General features: G+C 37.9%; 1 protein-coding gene across 5 annotated transcripts in view; it reads right to left on the bottom strand.

The window, feature by feature from the left end:
* ATP13A3 (ATPase 13A3) overlaps positions 1-23489 on the bottom strand; it is a 62863-nt gene that overhangs the window by 26558 nt on the left and 12816 nt on the right. For 2 of the 5 annotated variants that reach the window (XM_065844101.2, XM_071812552.1), the window contains exons 1-10: positions 17079-17102; positions 12330-12423; positions 10223-10396; positions 9287-9457; positions 8902-8972; positions 4904-4984; positions 3113-3182; positions 2063-2197; positions 1252-1324; positions 398-529 (exon numbers count right to left, since the gene is read on the bottom strand). In XM_065844101.2, coding sequence (XP_065700173.1) covers positions 398-529; positions 1252-1324; positions 2063-2197; positions 3113-3182; positions 4904-4984; positions 8902-8972; positions 9287-9457; positions 10223-10396; positions 12330-12380 — 958 coding nt within the window. In that variant the 5' untranslated portion in view covers positions 12381-12423; positions 17079-17102. Of the gene's footprint in view, positions 1-397; positions 530-1251; positions 1325-2062; positions 2198-3112; positions 3183-4903; positions 4985-8901; positions 8973-9286; positions 9458-10222; positions 10397-12329; positions 12424-17078; positions 17104-23489 lie in introns of those variants that run through there. The other 3 variants (XM_065844102.2, XM_065844103.2, XM_071812554.1) reach the window with 2 other exon arrangements.

The raw sequence follows: 23489 nt of genomic DNA, 5'->3' as shown, positions 1-23489 counted from the left end.
ATTCCTGTTTTTCAATACAGTGAATATTCTACTCACTACCTTCATTCCTGGAAGCAGTTAAAAAGTTTGGCCAAAAATTTTCTGAAGAAACATACTGCAGAGCTCAATCTGCACTGAGAACACCAAGTCAAGAGGCAAGAAAAACTACCAAGAAGAAAGCTTTTAGACAAGAAACCATCACTCATTTTTGGAGTTGCCAAGCAGTGCCACGCAGCTGTTGCAGATAAGCAGGACACAAGTATGTAAGTACTTCTGAGCATGTGTAATTGCAAAAATGAACACACTTCAAGCAAAACCAAACATAACCACTTCAGCTAGAACATACTGCAAGTTATGAACGCACACAGGTATAAACTAACACATTTAGCCACGTAAAATGGTATCAAGTTTACTTTACCTGTTAACATACTTTCATTTACAATGCAAGTACCACTGAGAAGTACTGCATCACAGGGCATAATTGTCCCATTAGATGGAATCAACATAATATCTCCAGGCACAAGGTCGGTGGAAAGGATTTCTTCTATTTCTGAGTGTTAAAACACAAACAAGTTTATCAGAAAATAGCCACCATCTACAAAACCCAATAAAGATCCTCATGGCAAAGATCATGTGCCGTTTCATTAACGGCATTATGAGAAGTTTTTTAATAGACATAGAAAAAAAAGCCACTGATAAACCAAATTCCATCACAGATTAAACTCTAGAGCACATGGACATAGTTCAGCAGAACTAAAGAAATAAATCAAGCTTGTACAAAAGATACTAACAACTACAGTATAACTTCAGTATAAAGACACAAGCCCAACACAAATGCATATCTTACAAAACACTATCACACACCACAACCTGTCTTCAGCTACTGTATTATCTAAATGAGCAGAAGTCCAGAAACTGGTTTGCAGCCCCTGTTGGGTACTAAATTGTAATGAAAACCCATCATGGGCACATCTTTAAGCTAAGAAATTACAATGACAGTTATATATGTGGAGTGGTAGATAATGAGAAACAGGAATAGAACAAGCACTTAATCCAGAACAAACCTGATACTCACTAAAAATACCATCTAGAAGGGTAATCCTGAGCAGATTATTATACCATCTACATTCCACTTTTCCTTTTCCCATGCACTTTTGCTAAGAAATGCAAGCATTTCAAGCTGATCAAAACAAGAACTGATGAACACCAACTTTGCACTCACACTTAATGAATGATTTCAATTCGAACTGTCAAAGAGCCTGCAAAATTTACCTTGGTTCCCTCTGCAGACAGAAACCCTGACAATGCTGTGAGCTGCTACCATGTCATGTAACATAACATATTGCTGCAAAGGAGAGAGAACAGTTTGTTATTTAAAAGCACATCTTTTCTTCTAAATGCACATTCTATCTATACAAGTAGAAAGGATGAGATTCCTTACTAACTTTCTTTTACAAGAAAACGTTACTCAAAACATTCTCTTGAATTTTTAGGAAACTTACGGGCAGAAAAAGTTCTAGAGCATCAACCTGTACAGGTTCCTACTTTCAGTGTTCTGGAAGCAAATACACACTGCTATGCAAAATGCTACAAAAACATTTGGTCATGACACACAAGTAAAAGCTGCAGTAGTTACATGAACTTGGATTGAGTTTAAGAGGGTTTTTTTGGTCTCGGGTCTGAATTCAGAGTCTGCAGTTTAAGGATAATTACTACTTTGATTTCCATCAGCTAAGTTCTCAGAGAAAAAAGCATCACTAATTTAACAATCCAGTAGGACACAACGCAAGATGGAATCACCGCTGTCAATACAACTTGGTATACAGACTTGTGTCCAGGTTTTATTTACGGGATGTGTCTGTCATGTGAGGTCAACCTACTGATTCAACAGCAGAGAAAGTCAACAGAGAACAGTCTCAAAGAGAACCGTAAATTGAAATTTTTTCAGGTCAAAGAGGGAAACCCATAACTATTCCATCTGTATACCTCTCAAAAATTTCTTAAAGATTTGTAGGCTACTTCACATAGAAATAAACCAATCAGTAAAGTTCTGAAAAGATGCACCTGTTTTCTTTGAACTTACCTTTCTAATGGTGTAGAGTGAGCTAACAATGGATATTACAGACATGATCACAATTGCTAATGCATAGTAGAGATATTCATCAGTGATCCACAATATCACACTGAACAACTGAAAAATGTAAAAAGGGTTGAGAACCTAGAAGAGTGACAAAACACTGAAGTTACACCAAAGTTACAAGCATTCTGCGTCAGAAGTCAGAATCATCCTCCTCCATAAAGGAGATAAACCTTTCAGTTCTTCATACATGATTTTTTGTCTGTTTGGCAAACTGATCCCTCTTTTTCACTACTTCCTCAACCCCTTAAAAGCACCGTTCTCATTAGAATAATACACAAACTTTAAGACTGCATGTGTTTTCCCCTACAGCTCAAACCAAAATGAAAGGAACATCTCATGCACCTTCAGTTACAACTCTTAAATTAATTTGGATGTTATTATCTACTTCTTAATTATAATTATTTCTTATTAACTAATAATAAGTTGATATTAATATAAGTGCACTGACATCTCAAGTTCTTACTCTGTTAGTTCAGGTTGGGGAGTTTCTATGTTCAAAAGTTTCTACCATGCATGACTCCAACAAATTGATAAAAAGTCAGTTATTCAAATCTACCTCATACAAGGAAAATGGAACAAATCCAACACAAGAATATGCAAGAACACATTTGATTTGATGTGTATGTTGTAATGTATAAACCCTGGGTAGATACTGGAGAAAACTATTGGTTGTTTTGTGTTTTAATTTAACAACAAAATTAAATAAGATGCATACCCTTCCAAAGAATCCTGACCATTTTTCTAATGTCCTTGCTAAGGCACCAGGTTGTGAACTCTGAAGAGGTCACAGCTGAGGCCTCTTAAGTCTGGAGAGCTCGAAAAACTAAAGGTCCATATAATTTTGCTTTACAGTGCTGGGCTTTGGGGGATGGTTTCTGTTTCACATTACTGAAGACCAGTCTAATAGTCATCGTATTTAAAGTAACTTTGTTGTTGTTGTTGTGTTTTTTTGTTTTGTTTTGTTTCTTTAGTTTGTTAAGGAAAATATCTTACCTCCTTAATCAGAAGCTTAAAAATGGAAGGCACTTTCACAGCAATTTCATTTACTCCATAGAAAACTTTTCTGCATTAAAAAAAAAATTCAAAAGACAGTTAAACTTTGTATTAGAAATGTTAGTTCAAAGTAATCCCATTAATATGAGAACGGTTAAGATATTAATGTGTGGCCCACTTAATCATATTGTTTCAAAACATGTTTATTAGAAAACATTTACTCAGTGAGATGTTCCAATACAAAGATAATTTATAGTTCAATTTAAACAATTCTTTCATAATAAGATTACCCTATAAACTGTGTATAGGTCCAATGTTACTAAACATGCCATTCTCATGAACTTAAAATCAAACAAGTATTAAGTCATACCCTGCAGTAGCATTGTTTTCATGGTTCTGCATCTTAATTTTACTCTTAGCATGAAGGCAAATCAAGAAGGGGGGAGCAAGAAATTAACCTCTGATGCGATCTGAGCTGGTTAAATGACAGCGACATAACAAAGCACTTAAAGGATGTTCTCAAGGAAAAGGTTTGTATTGTAGGAAAAGACAAATATTGACAGAAAATGGAACGATAAGCAAGCAGATGCTACAATATTTTAAACTCCAAGAAGGTCTCATTTGGAAAAAAAGAGGCAGGAATGCAAAAAAACCCAAACTATTCTAGTTTGGGTAGTGTATCAATAAATTATAATACCAATCATTAAGCACTTATCTATGTTTTCACAGTATATATTCCATCTTGCTGTTCACATGCAAGAACTAAGAAATCCCTCAACTGTGTCCCGTGTTTAAGTTATATTTAAAGGGCTTTTTCTAGACTAAGTTCTTATCTACCTGTGCACTTCAGATGAGTCCCTTGAAAGACATATTTACTCCATTAGTCTAAAGTAGCATGTTAAAGAATTAGTATTTTTCCCCCGTTATTTCTTGCCAACCAGAGTTAAAACAAAAGGTGAGGAATGCATTTCGCCTCAACGAACCACAGACCAATCCATAGAAGCTATGGGACACAATCACGATACTAAGCTTTTAATATTAAAGCCAAAGTGTAAGACTTGGGAAGTTTCAGCATGATCTTCCCAAAATAAGAAATTAGTTGTGCTTTAGGCTGGGTTTGCTGCTCCCTGACATTAAATATTCCTTATTAGCCATGTAGCACACTATCCCCTCGCTCACCATGACCACCAGCAAGGTCGGGAAAGAAACAAGCAGCAGAGTGATCTCCCTGAGCGTTGCCTTCCAGCCTTCAACAATCTGCAGCTTGAGGCAAAGCATCTTTCCAGCTAAAGAACTTTTCCACTGGGAATCTGTTTGACTCTGAACCCATACACACTCTTCAACAATGACAGTATGTTATGGGAACATTTATGTCAATTAGAGGTGAGTTATATGGAAAAAATACCTCCATTGCTTTACCATCAACAGCCAAATTTCACTGTATACCCGCCAATGTGGTTGAAAACTGCTTGCTATTCTTCTTGTACACATTTTATTTCAAAGTGTTTAGTAAATACAGTTTCAGAAACATATTCTAAATTGCTTTAAGCAATAGTTCCAATTCCCACGGTCAGTGTCATTTGAGAAAAGTCAGTCAACACAGTATCAGCCTAGTTTCTACTGAACATATAGGTAAGAAAAACAAGAATTTCATACATGTAACAGCCTTCTTTGAAGCAAGTGTGAGAGCCTGCCTGTAATCACCAATCACCCAGTTGTCTTCTGCTTTTGTTAACAGTTCGAACACTGTTGGAACGAAAACAATTCTTCGCTCAAATACTGTAACATTACCTGTAATCATGCATTCCCTTTGCCAGTCCTGTGCTGTGTTCCTTATGAATTGAAGAACAGAGTGTAGATTCATCTAGACCTCTAGGTAAACGAAAAAGTCAATGAGTTATTCAAGAAACCTGATATTTAAAATTAAGTATTCAGTAACCCAAAAGAGTTAGGTCTTTGCCAAGAATAACACTGTATTATACAAGAAGAAAGTCTACGGGTTAACTTTTTTCTAGCTATTTTCGTCACAACACCACATACCAATGGGATGCTAAAAGCACTCCTCTCGTTCACATGTCTTAGTCTATAGGACAGTCACATTTCAGTCAAAATGGAGATACATTAGTATTTTACTTCATTTAAGTGTAACTAGTATTCAAAGGCCTCCAAATTAAAAAGTGAGCATGTTTTATAAAACAAAATCAATATGGATTAATATTTCTTCAAATTATCATCATTTGTCTCTAAGTAGCAGTGGAAATACTTTAGAAACAATTATTAATCAATTTATCAAATATATCTATACTGAAGCTATTTTGCAGCATCTTGCTATCAAAATTGTATCCATGAAGTACAGTCTACATTTTAAGTACTTGCTCATCACTGGAAGACTCATCTTCACAGGACTTTTCTACATGCTGTAAAGCAAATGCTATAATTTTGAAGATCTGCAGATAACCAACAACTCCTGAAACATCACTATATTTACAGCTATGGGATCATTTCAACTATCAAACTCAGTAGATCAGACATATCATGCCCAATATCCAGGGATTTTCTATCGGATGTACTTCGGATGCACAGGAAAATATTATTACCTTTCAAAAGGCTTTCACAGATGACATGACAAAACCAGCACTATTCAACACGTCTTTTTTGTATTGGATATCTGTTATCTACTGAAAAGGATTCAAAGTTGTCCCAATGAAAAAAACCACCATTGTGCATAGGTAGTAACAATTATTTCCATTCTCTAGAACACAGGGAAAGCTTTAAACATCCTCACTACTGCAAAGGCTACAACCTACGTGGTTTTAACAAGGGTTCCTAAAACTAAATGCTTTATGGGTCACAACAACCCCAGGCAGTGCTACAGGCTCAGGGAAGAATGGCTGGAAAGCTGCCTGGCAGAAAAGGACCTGTGGGTGCTGATGGACAGGTGGCTGAACATGAGCCAGCAGTGTGCCCAGGTGGCCAAAAAGGCCAACAGCATCCTGGCTTGTATCAGGAATAGTGTGACTAGCAGGAGTACAGAAGTGACTGTGCCACTGTACTTGACACTGGTGAGGCCTCACCTTGACTCCTGTGGTCAGTTTTGGGCACCTCACTACAGGAAAGACCTTGAGGTACTGGAGAGAGTTCAGAGAATGGTAACGAAGCTGGTGAGGGGCCTGGAGCACGAGTCTCATGAGGAGCACTTGAGGGAACTGAGGCTGTTTAGTCTGGAGAAAAGGAGGCTGAGGGGAGACCTTATCACTGTGTACAACTACCTGAAAGGAGGTTGTAGCATGGAGGGTGTTGGTCTCTTCTCTGGAGCAGCAAGTGTCAGGACAAGAGGAAATGGTCTCAAGTTGCACCAGGGGAGGTTTAGACTGGATATTAGGAAAAGTGTCTTCACAGAAAGGGTTATCAGGCATTGGAACAGGCTGCCCAGGGCAGTGGGGGAGTGACCATCCCTGGAGGTGTTTAAAAGACCTTCAGACAAGGCTCACAGGGACATGGTTTAGTGCCAGAGTTAGGTTAAGTTATAGTTGGACTCAGTGATCCTGAGGGTCTCTTCCAATTGAAATTATTCTATATGCAAATATGCATATCTATGTGTGTAATGTCCATGCAAAGACAAAGCTTCTAGCAGTATGTTATCTCCTTTTACAGTACTGTTACAGTACTGAATTCCCAGGGCATTTAAAAAAAAATCTGCATGTGCAGAGTTTATTACATAAAGCACTCATCAACTCAGATTTAGTTGACACTAGCTAAAACAAAACAGACATATGAGGTCAAAGTTGCATCCCCTTTGGCTATGTGACCAAGTCTGATTTAGTTGAAGAACAATTACACTTGTATTTCCTGTGTTTAAAACAGTGATCTTTATATTACGCTATTATAAAAAGAACAACGATATGAAACTCAAGCTCTCATAACTAAATTAGTTGCCCAAGAAATCTCAATTTGCTTCCCTTTTATATTGTGCTAAGGCTTTAATTACATGATCAAACTGTTCTGTCTCTGGATACTTGCACAACTGCATAGAGCGAATCTATCCTCACGATGCAGTCTTGTGCTTAGAGCACAACAACAACTGTCTTGCTTGCCTTATGGATTTTACTATAAAGCCCTCAGTCTCATAACCCATCTCTTCACAAGTATTAACTTGATTCTCTGTCATGTTATTAGGTCACACCAATTTCTGGTTTTTACATAAGCTGCAGAGCAGATTAAGAAAAAGTATCTTGATGAAGGCCAAGCATTTAAGACTTCTTTTGAGAATACTTCTTGTTCAAAAGTTCAGCTGTTATTTCAGAGGTGGTATTTAGCACTTCACTACATGACCATACCTAATTCACTTGAGAGAAAAGTTACAGCAAACTCTCATTTAACCTTGTGCAAAAGTGATTTTTTTACTCTGCCATTGTCGGATATGTCTCAGATCCAGCTGTTTTTCGTCTTCACTGTCCAATTGCTAAATAATGGTGTCGAGCTCAGCTACAGTACCTGACTAAACAAGTGGTCAGGCTCAGCCATTGCTAATACATCAAACGAATGAAAGTTTGGCCTATCAGCAAGAATGTGATTGAATAAATGCTCACATAACTTCACAGGCATATCTGAGATTTTTTCCAGGGCTTATAAATTGGCTGAGTTATCACAAGAACATCAAAAGGCACAGTCAAAGAGCCAACAAATGCCAAGTTTCAAGGCACTGCTTTAATGGTAAGGAATAAAACTTTTTTCTAAACATGTAGAATCACACGATTTTTTTTCCCATACGTGTCCTAAGCACAGAAGTATAGTTCTAATTTGAGAGTATTTTTTTACATCTCATCTGTGGGAAATACTCCCTTTGAACAGTTTAAATTAGCAACACTATAGGCATGAAAACAGGAGCCTGCAATGAAAAATGACAAGCATCACTACCTGCACCACTGTGACTCATGAGAGGTTTAACAGAAAAAAATGCATTTAAAGCCCTTAATTACTTACACATGAACTGAGACATTTCCAGTCTCCTAAAAGAGGAGATCTCACTTTTGTAGCTGCTCAGATTGTGATTATTTCTTTAAATTGTTGTAATTTCTGGTAATTTGCCATATTACTTGCACATTTTTGGAAGGAAACATACGAAACTTTTGCAGAGTATGTTTCTTCTTGCAAAAATTTTGGCTATTTTTTTTTCTTCAGTCACTGGTCATTAATTTTTTCTGTAAGTACTGCTTCAACTTCTCTACACAATGGTTCAATGCAGTGAACACTCATTTGAGTTTAAAAAAGGTTGTATTTCTGATCTGAAGTTCTTATTTTAACAAGCAGTTGTCAAAAACAGAGAAGTTTGTGTTCATTTAACTTGTTAGCACTATGAGAAGGCCTTATCAGTAGCAACAACACATTTGGTGAATTCCCCTCTTCCTAGATACTCCTTTTGGGTCTAGCTCAGCAGCAATGCAAAAAAAAAAGGAAAGCTTTTAAGAGTTTATAGAAGAACTACTGTCTATAAACAGGTACTCTGATTCTCAAATAATACTCCAACAACAGGCAAAACGCTTGCAGAGGCATGCAGCCTGCCACCCTGTCCGAATCATGTTTGATAAAGGTAGATTAAACAAATACATTCCTTCCAAAGTCACACCAAGTTAAAATCTCCCTGCCCTAACTACGGTTCAAAAAAAGACTCAATGAGCTAAAACACCTGTTCAGAACATGATCCCCATTTTCATCATGTTCTTAGGCATGCTATTGTATTTTTTAAAAATGCAATTTGAAACACAACACTAAAGAAAAAGCATTCTTACCGTACAACATCAAAACCTTGAACCGAATCATTCCAGAAATACTTCACGCTGTGATGTGTGAAATAACGAATCTGGAAGGGCAGACATAGATATTAAACTAGCATCGCGTAACACCTCTCACTGACTTTATTACGAACAGTGACAGAAAGTAAATTCAGAGAAACTTCACTGAAAAATGAATAGTTTTCTTTCAAAATAATCATTCAAGCATTCCACAACTTCCAGTAACAGGCTATTGAGGAAAAGATTTGTGCTCCACCCCAAGAATGAGTTAGCCTTTTAGACAAAAGAAGTAGCTCACATGCATTGTATTGTGTGTGTTTGCTCTAGATACTACTTGAGATACTTTGATAATTAGCCAGCGTAGTATTGCACATTTACTTACAGGCAAATATTTTTTCAAATCATTTTTATTCTCTTCTGCAGCAGATTCACAGAGATGAACAGCATGGCCATTTGAAACCCTGTGTACAATAGGGTTTGGATTCTGTAAAGGATTGGCTCCCAAAGAAGGCATAACGTGAACCTTTGCACAAAACCATATCTTGAATTCATCCTTAAAAAGAGGGGGAAAAAAAAAGAGTTGGTTGAAACAGCATTTAAACAGCATTTTACTACAGTAGCCATAGCAAAATGTGTCCACAATTGCCAGATTAGCAGAGCCCATACATAACTACAGAAGATATCCCCAAGTTAATGTCAGCTATCTTAGAAATACATTTTATTTCAACAACTCTAAAAGCATATTTTTCCACCGATTTATTTATTTTTAAGCAATGAGTCTTGATACTTGAATTTTGACATCTTAAGCCCATCACAATTTAATATAGTTGTTCAGTAGTAGGAGGAACTATGAGATTCCTATGCATTCAGCTGCACCCACCCTGCAACTTCAAATACCTGAGGACTTAACACAAGATCATATCCAAGGACTGTACACAGCAATGGCAGAGGAAGAAATCAAACCAAGCTTGTGTCCACAGTTGCACCTTAATTCAACAAATGTATCTTGTAAAACAAGGGGAGAGAAAACCTGAAAACCATGTTATCAAGCTCTACGAACAAGGTATCTGTTCTGTAACTTTTGATGACAACAGCATTCGTGTGTTTAATTCTTAAAATCCAAAATCAAAGACTTTCTTTTCGTTATGCCCTCTGCAAGCAGTTGAGGGCATATCGGTGGCAAAGCTGTGTACAGTACCAAGCAGCACAGCTCTGCGGTGCTGTAAAACAAAATCATGTCTACCTTGCAGGGAAGGATTTCTGTATTTTAGTAAGCAGCAGGAGGGACGTGAAACAACGCACCCTCCTATAGACTTACAGTTGTTCTCAGCAGAACCACTTCACAGTCTTTAAGTGTAGTCCTTCTGCACGTTGCTTTCACACGCCACTGAGGCATCCAGTAGAGGAGGAGGAGGAGAAAACCACCAGAACAGATCACTCCTACAGTAACTAGCACCAACTTCCAGCGACATAGATCATAGCCATAGATCTCCTGCATGGAAACAGAGAAACAAATAACAAACCATGACCCTCTTAGTTACTCTGGCTTGGAAAGCCCACTTTAATTTTTCATGAAGTGCAGTATTTAAAGTAAATCAAATTTCAAAGCCACTTTCATCTTTTACTTTTCTGGGAGAAAGATTTTTAAAACTTAATATACGATGGAGTGACAACAAAAAGGAACACTGGTTTGCTTGGTCAGAAATACAAATGTCAGTAAAAGCCTGACAAAGGCTGAATGTCCACACCATTTAAAACATTTAATTGCAGGACCTGCCTCCTCTCTGCATCACTCCCTGAGGACTGAGGTTGCAACACAACCTGCCTTAACGCTCAGTGAACCATCAAATTTTTGACCATGACACAGCACAAGCCAGCTAAGCATTTAAAAGCAAAAGCACATGTGGTTTTGTCAAATGCTGATGTTACCACATTAGAATTTTATTAGCTAGCACACGTAATTTTGAATTACTGGTGCGAGCAGAAATGCATACTTTGTAAAGAAGCATGTAAATATATTTGTCAAGTAGTACTTTATTAGTAGACAAACTGGCTTATTTTGCCTGCCATTTAACAAGAAATGCTACTGTGAAACATTAGAAACTGCAAGCCACACTGTGAAAGGTTCTATAACTCGCACCAGCTGGAAAAATCCTCTTCCCCATTAAAAATCCACGAAGTATTAAATGTGCTTTAGTCAAAAGCAAGTACCAACTTAACCTGATGACAGCCAGGAACAGAAAATAATTCAGTGACTGACTAGATGCCGTGTTACATTCCTGAGTTTCACATTACATCATTAGATTATATTTCCTGCTGCAAAAGGGCAATGAAGTTTCCCTTTGAGTCCCACCCACATTGTTCATAATGACACCAACTTTCTGCAAGTTTTTTTGTACTTCTCATTAAACAGTATTAGGGAAAGGGTTTAAACAATTTCAAAGAAAAGGCTTTTCAACAAGTTTGGTATGCAGCCTTCTCAGCTGACTAAAAGCAGAGACAAAACCCATTCTCTGTTACCCCCAAAACACTGGAGCCAGTATTCACTCCTTACCAATAAAAACAGGTGCATGAAAGATAGTGGGAGAGGTTAATGCTGCTTTTGGAAAAAAAAACCAAAATTATTTCCTCCAGAAAACGTTTATTTTAGTGATCAGACCATAAGCATCTCAGTTTCATTTTTGGTGCAAGGTGTATTTGCCTGTTCTCCATGTTAGAGCTTTTCCTAGCAATGTGCACAAAGATGGAACAAGGACTTCAATTCACTGGATCATACCATTATTAAAAACAAAAATCCCTGTATACCTCAAATAGTTTCTGCTTTCTCTAGCATGGACTAAGAATTTAAAGATCAGCTGCCACTGTTTTCCTGTCAAAACTAACTGCTGTGCCTTCCAGGACATCATTGCTCTAGTAGAGAGCAAAGTTTATGTGCCACCAAACACTCATCAAACTGCTCACCATGCTTTAGGGAGTGGGTCTTCTCTGCATAAATATGAATACGCAAGAGTATGCAGAGTACAGTCAGATTATGGAGCATTAACCTGTTTTAAATGACAAGGAAAAAGCTGCAGGATTGGAAGAAAAAAAAAAAAAAGACCAAACTCATAACCCACTTTGCTTCCATTTTCTTAAAAAAAAAAAAAAAAAAAAGTTATGCACCAAAATGTGTTATGTATTGGTCCATTGAGCTCAGTGTAGCCAATCTAGCATCTTTGCAAAGCCTTTCAAAAGAAACATTCCCTATCCCAAGACTAGATTTGTTAACGCCAAAAAAGATTATCAAGGATAACTGTATAAAATTCTTAAACTGATTAAAGCCTAGACAGTCTTCTTCCTGATGTAATAATACGCCCCATTTAGACAGAAAACCATGAAAATGTGTTTCTTTCGCTGTATAAAAATAGACAAGCAGAATTCCTTACCATCTCATCTTCCTCTGCTTTATTGACAAATTTATTTTCTTCTTTTTCCATGTTTAGTATGATATGGAACTTCTCGGCTTGAGATATGGAAGACCTTTAACAACATAAGAATTAAAAATTGAAGCATGATTTCTGATTTTATACCTAAATATTAGGTTCTTTTGAAATATTTCCTGTAAGTACATACCCATAAAACACACTGACAGCATATTAATACAGACCTTAAATTTGCACTGTTACTAGTTTCGTGTAGTAACGACCCAAGGAGCTCTAGTAAAGCTTTAAAAGACTGAACACTAGATGAATACAGGTGACATATTGCAGCAACAGCAGGCTTTCAGGGAAGGAAAAGAGCCTCTACCAATTTAACTTGGTTACATGCAGCAAGCAGTTTTTGGTACATTCTACAAACTTCATGATGGAAACGTAAATTAAACCTGTAAAAAAAAGGGTTTAAAATTAGGTCAGGATGATACATTTCTATCGTTCTATACATAAAAGCTCCAATCAGATACTGTCAGAAGCCAGGCTATCCTGCAAGAGGAAAGGTGTCGTGCTCCCAAGATGTTCATTTCTCATCTGAGCGGTTTAATATTTCTAAGTCAAGACATGCTTAATGGTCTGTTAGTCTTCTTTTCAATTATTTTACCATTCGATTTGTATCAATGAGTTAATTTCTTATTGTAAATCTCTCATAGCTGCAAATCTTGAGGGGTGCTTTGAGGACAGATTCCAATCACAAGTTTCACAAATGGTAACAGGCATGAAAAAATATGAAGCTGTCTACAAGCTGAACATACTGCACACAGATCCCTACTCCAAAAGGAAGAACTATAAACAAAAGACTACAACATACTATGAGGCTCACCAGAAGTTTCAACATGACATAAACAAAGAAAATCAAAAGGTACCAAGCCAAAAAGTTCAGATTTTGAAATTAAAACTGCATCCACCCTTCATTTGGGCACCCCTGTAGATGCTAATTGTGTACAGTTTATAATTAATGCACCTGTATCATATTTCCACAGGACCACCTACCATAGTTAAAACCACTGAAAAGCCAATGCTCACCTGCCAAGGCTCAGTCTCAGTGTCAGTCTCTGCACTGACACCATACAGCCTTTGATTTTATATACTGTATACACATCAATCTCTCAAAAGACAGCATATAAGCAGTCCTCAAGTATTAAGAATTCACTGTCATAGTATTATTGTAATTGTGATTTTTCAGACAGAAGGCTGTTAAAAAAAAAAAATTAAGGTGAAAGCCTTTCACTTCATCTCAGCTGTCCACTGAAGACTAGGATGCCACTATTTAAAATACTTAGTATTAAGTAGTATTGTGATAAAAGCACAACCATTACCAAATTCTTTTTGTCATTAACTCCCCACCGTTTTCACAAATCAAATCCCCGGACTCCAAGTCAGATCCTCTCAGTGCCAGCCCCTGGATCCAGCACTCACATGCAGCAGCAGTGCCAACTTCCAAAGGTCCTTCCTTCCTCCCGACTCCTGCAGTTTATCAGCATCACCACATGCCCCCGTGGTTTCTGCAAGTGTCCACCTCCTTTCCAATTAAGCCAACAACTGAAGCAGGAACTCAACAGAAAAGGTTTCTTTTGCTGCCCAAATCTGGGTCTCCCAGAAATCTATGCCCTATGCTGGACAAGGTCCTGGTGGAACAAACACAGGGGGGAAGCACAGAACTGCATCCCAGCCCAGGGGCTCAGCCATAGGCCAAAAACTCAGCACCCCATAAATCAAATCTTAGTCTGCATGAAGGAAGCTCATCAGTAACAACTGTGTCCTCTGATAGAAACATCAGCTCACATGCTCCTTGCCTTGTTAAACTGAAAATGTTCTATGACTACCCAATACTGAACCTTTCTTACTGCAGATTAATTTGGAAATCAAGCCAGATGATGTGCACCACTGATACTTCCTTATCTGTTAAACAAGTCACGTAAGTTCTAAAACACATTTTTGTTTAAACTGCCATTTGTCTTCACTAAACAGCTTTTTATCCTGGGAAACACACACATATACATATATATATATATTAAACCAGTTAAAATCTGTCCTAAACCTATACAGGATCTCTAAGAAAGCTGCGGAGAGCAATCTTCAAATTAATAATGTCAAACAACTTTATGTACACTGTACAAATAGCATTTTCAATCAAGTCATGCAGCCAGAAAAAGTTTTGTGTATTTACAGAATTACACTTCTAATAGAGTTCACAGCTCCATAAGAGAATGATTCAATTTATCATGCTTGAAGTAGTCCGCTCTTAAACAAACATGCATTTCCCTGCTATAGTATATTGCAACATCAAAAACAGTGCCTGCAGGCAAAACTCCAATCTTGACAAACACATCTAACAACTGCACTTGATACAGGAAAGCACCAGGTGGCAAAATAAATGCAAACAGCCTCAAGATCAATAAATCTCAACTGAGACTTCCATATGGCCAACACATCAGTACAGGCACCTTATGGGACACCGCGGCAGCAAGCGAGAGAAGTGCAATTGCTTTAGTTTAGGGCTGTTCCACAGCTGGGAAGGAGCGCCGAGCTTCGGTCTGCAGAAGCGTGAAGGGAAATCTCAGCACTGAGAGCACCGGCAATAATTCCTGCAATTCAATGAGTTCTTGGAACAGCTGGGTAGAATCACACAGGGAATACACAAAGAGCATTAGGAGGCTATTTCTGACTCACATCATTAGCTCCATCTGCATTATTTTATACAGACTCATTTACTGAGCAACCTTCAACTAACACACGCATTCTCACTATATCACATACTGCTGTAATTTTCCATATTAAACTTATATTCAAATATCTAAAGCTAGAAAACATTAGAGATCTTTTCTTAGTTGACAGGTCATGAAAATCATTACTATTCATCAATGAAGGACAGCACACTGTCCCCAATCTTTTCCCTTTGGCACATCATCAGCCCGAGCTCACCATCAAGAGTTCAAATGCCTAAGTGCTTTGGGTTTGTTTCTCCCGGCTCAGCTGCAACCTGGGGTTCCCCCCCGCCGCCCAGGGCTTCAGAGGTGACTTCAGCCTGCCAGGGCAGACTGAAGAAAGAAGTAGCAGCATTTCACTGGGTCAGAAGAGACTTTAGCAATCCGCATTTGATCTTTATGTCTTTCTATAATATGGTGGGAAATTAAACATTTCAATACTTTAAATATTTAATATTTAAATACAAGCCATGGATTTCTCAGACAAGGGAGTACGACATTTTACTAGTGCTCAAACTGAAGCAAGGTTGAAATGCACTCACAAGAAGCAACATGGGCTCGGTAACATTCAAATATAAAGTTTCTCTGATGCAAGGGCTGCCACTCAACCTCTCTCCAGCACAAGTTCTCTGGAGTGAACAGCTAGAGAAGTCCTCTCCTCCTTTAACAAACTGAAAATAGCAACCAAAGAGCACTATTTATTCCTTTTAAAGAAAGAGGCCAAAAACAATGGAAATGATGAAAGGTACAGTTGCTCCACTTACATAATTTTTACTCATTGAGCTATTTACTATTGTATAGCTAAGCATATTCTAGAGTCAGAGGAGTAGAAAGTATCAAAAAGGTCCATAAAAGAAATGCTGTTTGCCACTGAGACTATGAGAATGAAATAACTTGCAACATCCTAGAACACAGGTATATATACACTGAACAAGGTCTGAACTGTAAGTATTTCTAAGAGCAAACATTTGATCTACAAGCCTAAACAGTAAATCTGCAACTTTGAAGGAAAAACAAAAAGTATATCAAAATTAAGTTAAACTGCATTTGCTATTTGCCTCTGTCCTGAAGAATATGTAGCTCTGAGGAGGACAACACCTGCAGTTTCAGATTTAAGTCGATATTATTTTGGAGCTAAAGTAGATCACAAATTGGATCACTGGAGAAATTACAGCAGTCTACAGACCTTAAAACTACATGCATTCCCCACAGTGAAGAATAGGCTGCACCTTCTTTTAATTACTACACCAGTATCTATTTGTTGATCTACCCTGACTAAACAACCAGGATACCAAGCAGTTCTACCAAAATATTTATCAGCAACAAACATTTGTTGCCAACATTATAAAAGGTGCAAGTGAACTCATGGCATATTTATTGAGGAAAATGTTGTTAAAGAACTACAGTAAGTCTCAATTACTATGCCTGAATTCTGCAAGCCACACTTCCAAAGGACTGCAAGCTCATCTGAAGTCAGTTTGCTAATAGTGAGCATAATCAACAAACTACTTCAGCACAGATTTTCCCCTTCAACTTTGACTTTGTGGGGCAGGAAGCAAACAGATTTTCCCTCTGGTCTCCTCGACATTTGTCCTAAGTCCATAATCCTTAAAAACTAATTCTGCTTTAGCATACATACACTGTTGTCAGCAGCTTATTCTTTCAGTTTTTCAATTAAACTGGAAGTCTCATAATTTCAAGAGAAAAATTTCAAAGTCTGGAAATAAGCTTTTGATATCTCCTGCAGTCACTGGGTAATTTAAATACCAGGTTTCTCAGAGGAAAACAATTTTGACAGCTCAAGTCTTCAGTAAAATTCATGTATGGATATGCATTAAAAAATTAACAAGTTGTTACATATGCTTATGCTCTGTCATCATTTGTCTGCCTAAAATATGCAAGTAAATAAACTTACAAACTTGTATCTTAAACATTCCCTATTTTATTCCTCTCAGATACTCATAAAAATCCTGAGATAACAAAGAGTTTCTCTTACCAACAAGCAGTCCAGCAGCTGTCCCCTGCACTTGCTTTTGTTATCATCAGTTAGTGAGGCAGTTCTTAATAACCGAGACCCTATCTACAGGGGAAGTCCTGACAAATGAACTATTTTGTCTAAAATCTAAAAAAAGTCTCCAAGGGCTTTTCAAACTGTTATCAAAAGATTAACATATCAAAGAAAATTTGGCACTGCCTGGAATGCCGGTTTTTTTTCCCTCTTCCCTCCAGTGTGGCTGAACAATTACAGGACTGTGGCCGGGCTGGCGCGGAGGCTGCGCTTCCAACATCAGTCGCCCGGTCCAGCTCCTTCTATTCAAACCACAAATGCCTCCCCGGGAGCCTGCCGGCAAATTCAGGTCTGTGCACGAGTCCTGATATTATCTGCCCAGCTAAAAGCATATATGCTTCTGGCCAACCCTTCCTTGTATTTACAGCTGTTGCAAGTGAAGACAACAACATTCACTTTGAGGAGCTAACTGATGATAAAGGTGCCAGTTAAGAAATACATTTATTTCTCACTCTCAGCATTTTACAGTTTAGCACAGAACATAATGAAGGAATCACATACACCAAATCAGATGACGTTTAGAGATCAAGTGCTACAAAGCTAAGAAAGGGACTTGGTCAGTATTGAACATTGCAGAAACAAGGTACTTTCCTGTACAAGGATCAATCAGTGCTGTTTTGGTGGGAACACAGGGGGCAAATGAAAAGATCTAGGAAGGCAGACAGGAAAAGTGAGAGACATGCATGGAAGAAGCCAAATTGAAAAGCTACCAACATGCAGACATGAACACAAGTCAAACTTCTCAGCTCCCTACGTAATCACTGTCATTAAATAAACCAGGCACTGTAAACTTTTAGGGGAAGACAATTAAGACAAAAAACAAACAAACAAACAAACAAACAAACCCTAAGTGACCTATCTAGAAAAAGATCATGGTATAGATCAAATATGTATCACATTCCTGAAATCTGATCTAGTGTCCCACTAACTGACCAGTCTGGCTCTCCTGTGTCCAAAAGGATCCAATATGGTTTCTTCAAGGGCTACTGAAAGACTAAAAATCCTTATTTACAACAAATACATCCTCCATTAAGAAACACTTTACTGCTCTGGAGTTGGAAATTAAATTTCTAAATACCTTGATGTCATTACAAGTCCTCCAGATTTCTGAATTAACAAAAATATCTGGAACAGTCATTAACTGCAGATAGTGTCTCATGTATAGCAAACATCATCATCACCAGGATCCTGACTAGCTGTCAAAACACAGAAAAACCCTGGCTTGTTTTCAAACTAGAAAGTCAAACACTCAGTCACTCAGAAATCAAACATTTCTGCCCTTTAGAGCTGTACTTGCAACCTGTGACCACACCACAGAATCAGCCTAGCAAGGTACAGCTCCACACACAGGCCATGTTCACCAGAAGCTCATTCTTGTTCCAGTCACACACCGCTCCCACACACAGATACCAGTCACCAAACAGTCCGTTTTTTTCCACACATCATGGTAAAGGTTTCTGGCATTCGTGCAATGGACCTACAGGAGGTAAGCAATCACTTTACATACACAAAACACCAACTAATGCTCAATCTCTGCCACACTATCAGCTATGAAATTAAAAATTAAACACTCAAATTGGAAGAGCAGTAATAAGCCAGGAAGGGATATGAATGTATCTTCTCAGAAAGACGTTCTAGGTATAGCTTAAGCGACTGTATTCTAGAAGATGCACACTGTTAAGTGGAGCTATAAAAATTGAAGGAAAAGTCTTATCAGCTATTACTACTCGAGCTTGCCGCTCCTGCCCATGCAGGCTGCCAATGAGTTCCACATACAATACCTGAAAAGCTGAATCTAAAACACTGACTTCATTTAAAATGTACTGCACCAATAAATAAATGGACAAAGACACAAAGCTAACAAGATGTAAGGATCAGAAAAAATAAAGATCAAAAATATTCAGGAGCACACTCTTCTCAAACAGTACCACATAACATGCTGCACGCTTTAAAATCAATCATCAAAATAAAAGTAAATTTGAACAGAATATTTCAAGCTTTCAAGAGCTGAAATCAAAGCTTCTGCCTACAGTGCCTTGGACATAAGTCTCATATTTACTTTGCAGTTCTCCTTTATGTAAGAGATTCTACTTCAACAGCTATAAAATTAACGTACTGCTTCCTAAAATCTCTACACTGGCCACTTTTGAAAAGTTTGGCAGAACCTGCAGCCACTGTAAATGAAAAAAGGACCATTTTAAAATAGACTTGCAATTTGAAAAGCTAGTAATTGATTTTAAATGCTATAAGAATGCCTTGCTAAAATCCACATTATAACACTTTGTCTCCAGTCTGTTATCAGGATTCATCATCCCTCACTCATTAGTCCTCGTATCTCCTCAAACAAAAGAGTTTCCAAAGTTCCTTTTTATCAATTCTCACAGTCCTCAAGGACCTTCTGAACACAGGTGTGCTTGTACTCAGCATTTTTACCACTGGAACAGCGGTGAATGTCAGAGATGCAATTTCCACTTAGTCCCTAGCACCACAGCCAGGATTTGGGCGAGACAGGATAACGCTGCACCCTGGACTCGGAGGGATCCCTGTATCTGCAGCGCGAGGCTGGAGGCTCCTCGCACCACCTGGCAAGCCTGACACCACGCACAAGATGCCATCTTCGCCTGCCCCCAAAACATAAAAGCCACCTCACTCAAAGACCACTTCAAAACCGAAACAGATCACTTAACAGCTGATACAAAACTTAGCCAAAAGTCTGGGGATATCACACTTTTATGATCATAAAAAACCAAAGGTTATAGCATTTTACTCCAATATACACTATCATGAGCTTATGTGTGTCAATTTAAATGTATTTGTAATGCTTTCAGTATTATTTTAGCATACTAATATTTATTATAAATAAACGTAAAAGATACTCTCTTTGAAAAGCACCTTCAATCTGAGATGCACCTTACGTGAACGGAAGTCATCGCCATTTACAGTTCTCCAGTAGCTTGCAGCCGAACCCTTAAATGCAAAGTTATCCACATAATGTACAATAAATGTTCGGATTAGACGTACAAGCTGTAGGAACTATGGAAGTTCAAAAACCCTCCAGCTATATTTTTAAGGGAGTTAAGGTTATAATTTATACCGCAAACAAAGCTTAACACTTTAGTCAACTAACCAAGCTCTAACAATAAGAATGACATAATAGTTTAATGAATACATGGAAATTTTACAAGTACACGAGCTAAATTTTAACAAAGCCCTCCACTCAATACCTATTTTATCACTTCCCATCTTGGGCTTTCTGTTATAATACAAGCTTTTGTTTCTGTGTTTAGGCTTAAGGAAGACCATTGTATCCAACAATCACCAAACCAAAATTGTATTTACATTTGTAGAGTGTATTCTTTGTAAAGTATACTTTTTGCAGGCTGCAATAGCAATTGCAATGTTTATAGAAAACATGCTACATTAAGGAAAGATAATTCTACATCTAACAATAAACTCAGTATCACAATTCATCATGATAACAAAGTATTGTAGCAAATACTATACTCAAAAACTACTTTCTAAGTGATGTTCAGATCATTATTTTCAGATCACTTAAATATTTGATATTGATGTAACAGCACATACACGAGTTGAAGATGTGTCAGAAGAGAATTTAGGAAAGCAGTCACTTGTATCAAGGACAACCAGTCAAGCGCTTCACCACCTAACCTTCCTGGCGTTTCATTTACCTTACTTCAAGCAGCACAGATTTACGTTAATGAAAATTTGGAACTGATAAATCAAGCACCGAAGTCAGAATTGCCCAAAGCTCATTCCCACTCTCTCAGGCACACAGAAACACAGTCTTCCCTTGTTTCCATTTTAGATTTCTGGATCTTCTACCTGGCTGACATGAGGGAAAGGTCTGTTCCACAGTCAGGGAATCCAATACAGCATACATTTATTTTAGGTGCTTATTGTTTCTTTCCTCTCTTGGAAGAGTATACTAGACATTTGAGTTAGAATTCACAGACTTTGACAAGAGGGACAATGAAATGTTTTATTTGTTGTTGGAAGAGAAAGTTGAACTGTTTCAAATACCTTGGGTACGGCGTGGTGCCATTACACCCAGCGTGAGGTTTCAATAGCTGAGCACTGAAGCTGTTTCCAAAAAGACATTCCTTTTTCACATGGGGCATGAACTTTACTCAGTCCTTCTATTTGATTAAATAACCAAGACTATTATGGTCAGATAATGGAGATGGCAAAGATGCCCCATCCCAGCACCAAGAAAACTGCCAGTACCCCAGTGGGGAACTGAGAGTCTGAAGACCCAGATCCAGCAACAATGGGTCCTTTCAAGGAAGCATTTCCCCTCAGGGGCTGTGCCAAGAGCCCAACCTTTCCTGTGTGGCTGCCGCCTTATTGTGAGATGTAGAGTATCTGCTTCCTGGGATATATTGGCTTTTGTAGTATGGATGTTCAGTGAAGGAGGCAATGACTTTTTTCCCTCTTCCTCTAAATTCTTGGAAAAATATTTTTGAGGTTAACATAAGAACATCTGAATCAAATTCCTCATTGCCCACAAGAAGATCATCGAGGACAACCAGACTAATCACAAGAGATGAACTTTTCTCTAAAGTTTAGACATTTAAGTTATGTTTCCTCAAAACTACACATAGTTGGCATACAGCTGTCAAGAACCAGTCATACTCATCGTAAGTCAATCTACTTTAGTGCCTTTATTTTTTTTCCCACCATATGACTTAGTACCTTTTGTTGCTTTCAGCTGAGCATCCTGAGATAAAGCAGCAGTATTTCTTCATGCTTCCCGAAGTCCTGATGTAAAACTCAGAATTTTCTTATAGTTTAACTACGTGACTGCTAAATACACACACATAGCACATCTTCCAGATTAACATCACCAAATTGTAATCACTTCTAAAAGTTTATTCTGTAAGATTAATACATATAAACAGGTTAAACTTCAGCACTTAAACTTGGGTTTTCTAATGTTTACTAAAAGTATATTTATTAAGAAAGCTACGATAAATTGATACAGAGCCTTAAGTATGTAACACATTCACTTAAATCAGAAACACTTCAAGGAAAGAGCTCTTCTTGTATGCAACCAAACCACCAGTCAGCATAAATACTATATGTGACAGAAACTGCTAAAACTCTAAATATCACGTAATAATGCTAAAAACTGAAGTTAAAAGGTTGCACAAAGGATTTAACACCATTTAAGATTTCAAGGAGGACAATTTATTTGCCTCGATCAAATTCTAATAACTGAAACATCTGCAAACAAGTTCCATTCAGAGATTAGAATGCTGTACAAGATTTTCTTCTTATGCATCGGGAATTTATACAACCTGACAACTTAGCTCCTGAAAATTATTAATTTACTCTTGGAACTTCCATATGAGGTAAGACGAGAAAACCGAGGGGACAAAGTTACACTCTATGTAACACTCAACACAAACTGAAGTTTGACAAAGACAAGAGACCAGACATACCAGACTGCTACATTTAATTCAGTTCCTCCATGCCTGTAATGTAAACTTTGGCCCATGTCCATCTAGTCACTAAGTCCCAGTCATTCAGAAGTGTCCTATAAACCCAGAAGAGCTTTAGCAATTTGGCAAATAGTTATCCCTCAGAGCAGGACTTGTGCAATCTGTGAAATTAAACAAACTCACAGCAGCCTGCTACAATACTTTCCATCACTGCCTTAAGCAGCTCATTCTAAACGATACTTTGCAGCACTTGTGTATCTCTTGGGAATGACTTCCACAGCATCAACAGTGAGAGACATCTTCCCCGTGAGAGATTTCACTGCAAAAACCTGACACGCGATCTTCTTTTAACTGCTGCAATCTTCTCAGCACTGCTGACAGTCAGTAAAGGTCTTCAAACTTGCTTCTTCCAGTAAGCATTCTCTCTTGGCTATTACTCTATCTATAGTTAATTTTTATCCTGCACACTTCTCTAAAAGGAGAAGTCCTCCTTTAATATATCTCTACAGCAATATTTATGACTGCATTTTAGCTATCATTTTTAGATTATTTTTTTCTTTCCTAGCCCATAAACTTTTTTATACCAGTACTAAGAGCATCTGTCTTCTCCGCCTGGAGGAAAGCTACTTTTCTTAAAACCAAGACTGAAATGTTGTAAGCACATTGAACGTATCAAGGAGCGCTCTTTCCTCAAGCATTGACCTCACTAACTGAAACATCACCACTATTTAGCCAAATATTCAGAAGTAGCCTCTTCTCCGACATCTCTTCTCCAGATGCTCCACTCAGATTTCCCCCTCCGGACTTGTTTTTACATAAATATCAGGTGAAAACAGAGCACCGATAAGGACTGCCATGATCCTCCACATACATTAAA

Source organism: Patagioenas fasciata, chromosome 9 (assembly GCF_037038585.1).
Source record: "Patagioenas fasciata isolate bPatFas1 chromosome 9, bPatFas1.hap1, whole genome shotgun sequence".
NCBI classification, from domain to species: domain Eukaryota; kingdom Metazoa; phylum Chordata; class Aves; order Columbiformes; family Columbidae; genus Patagioenas; species Patagioenas fasciata.
The sequence above is the reverse complement of the archived record's forward strand: the minus strand, read 5'-3'. Positions and strand labels throughout refer to the sequence as shown.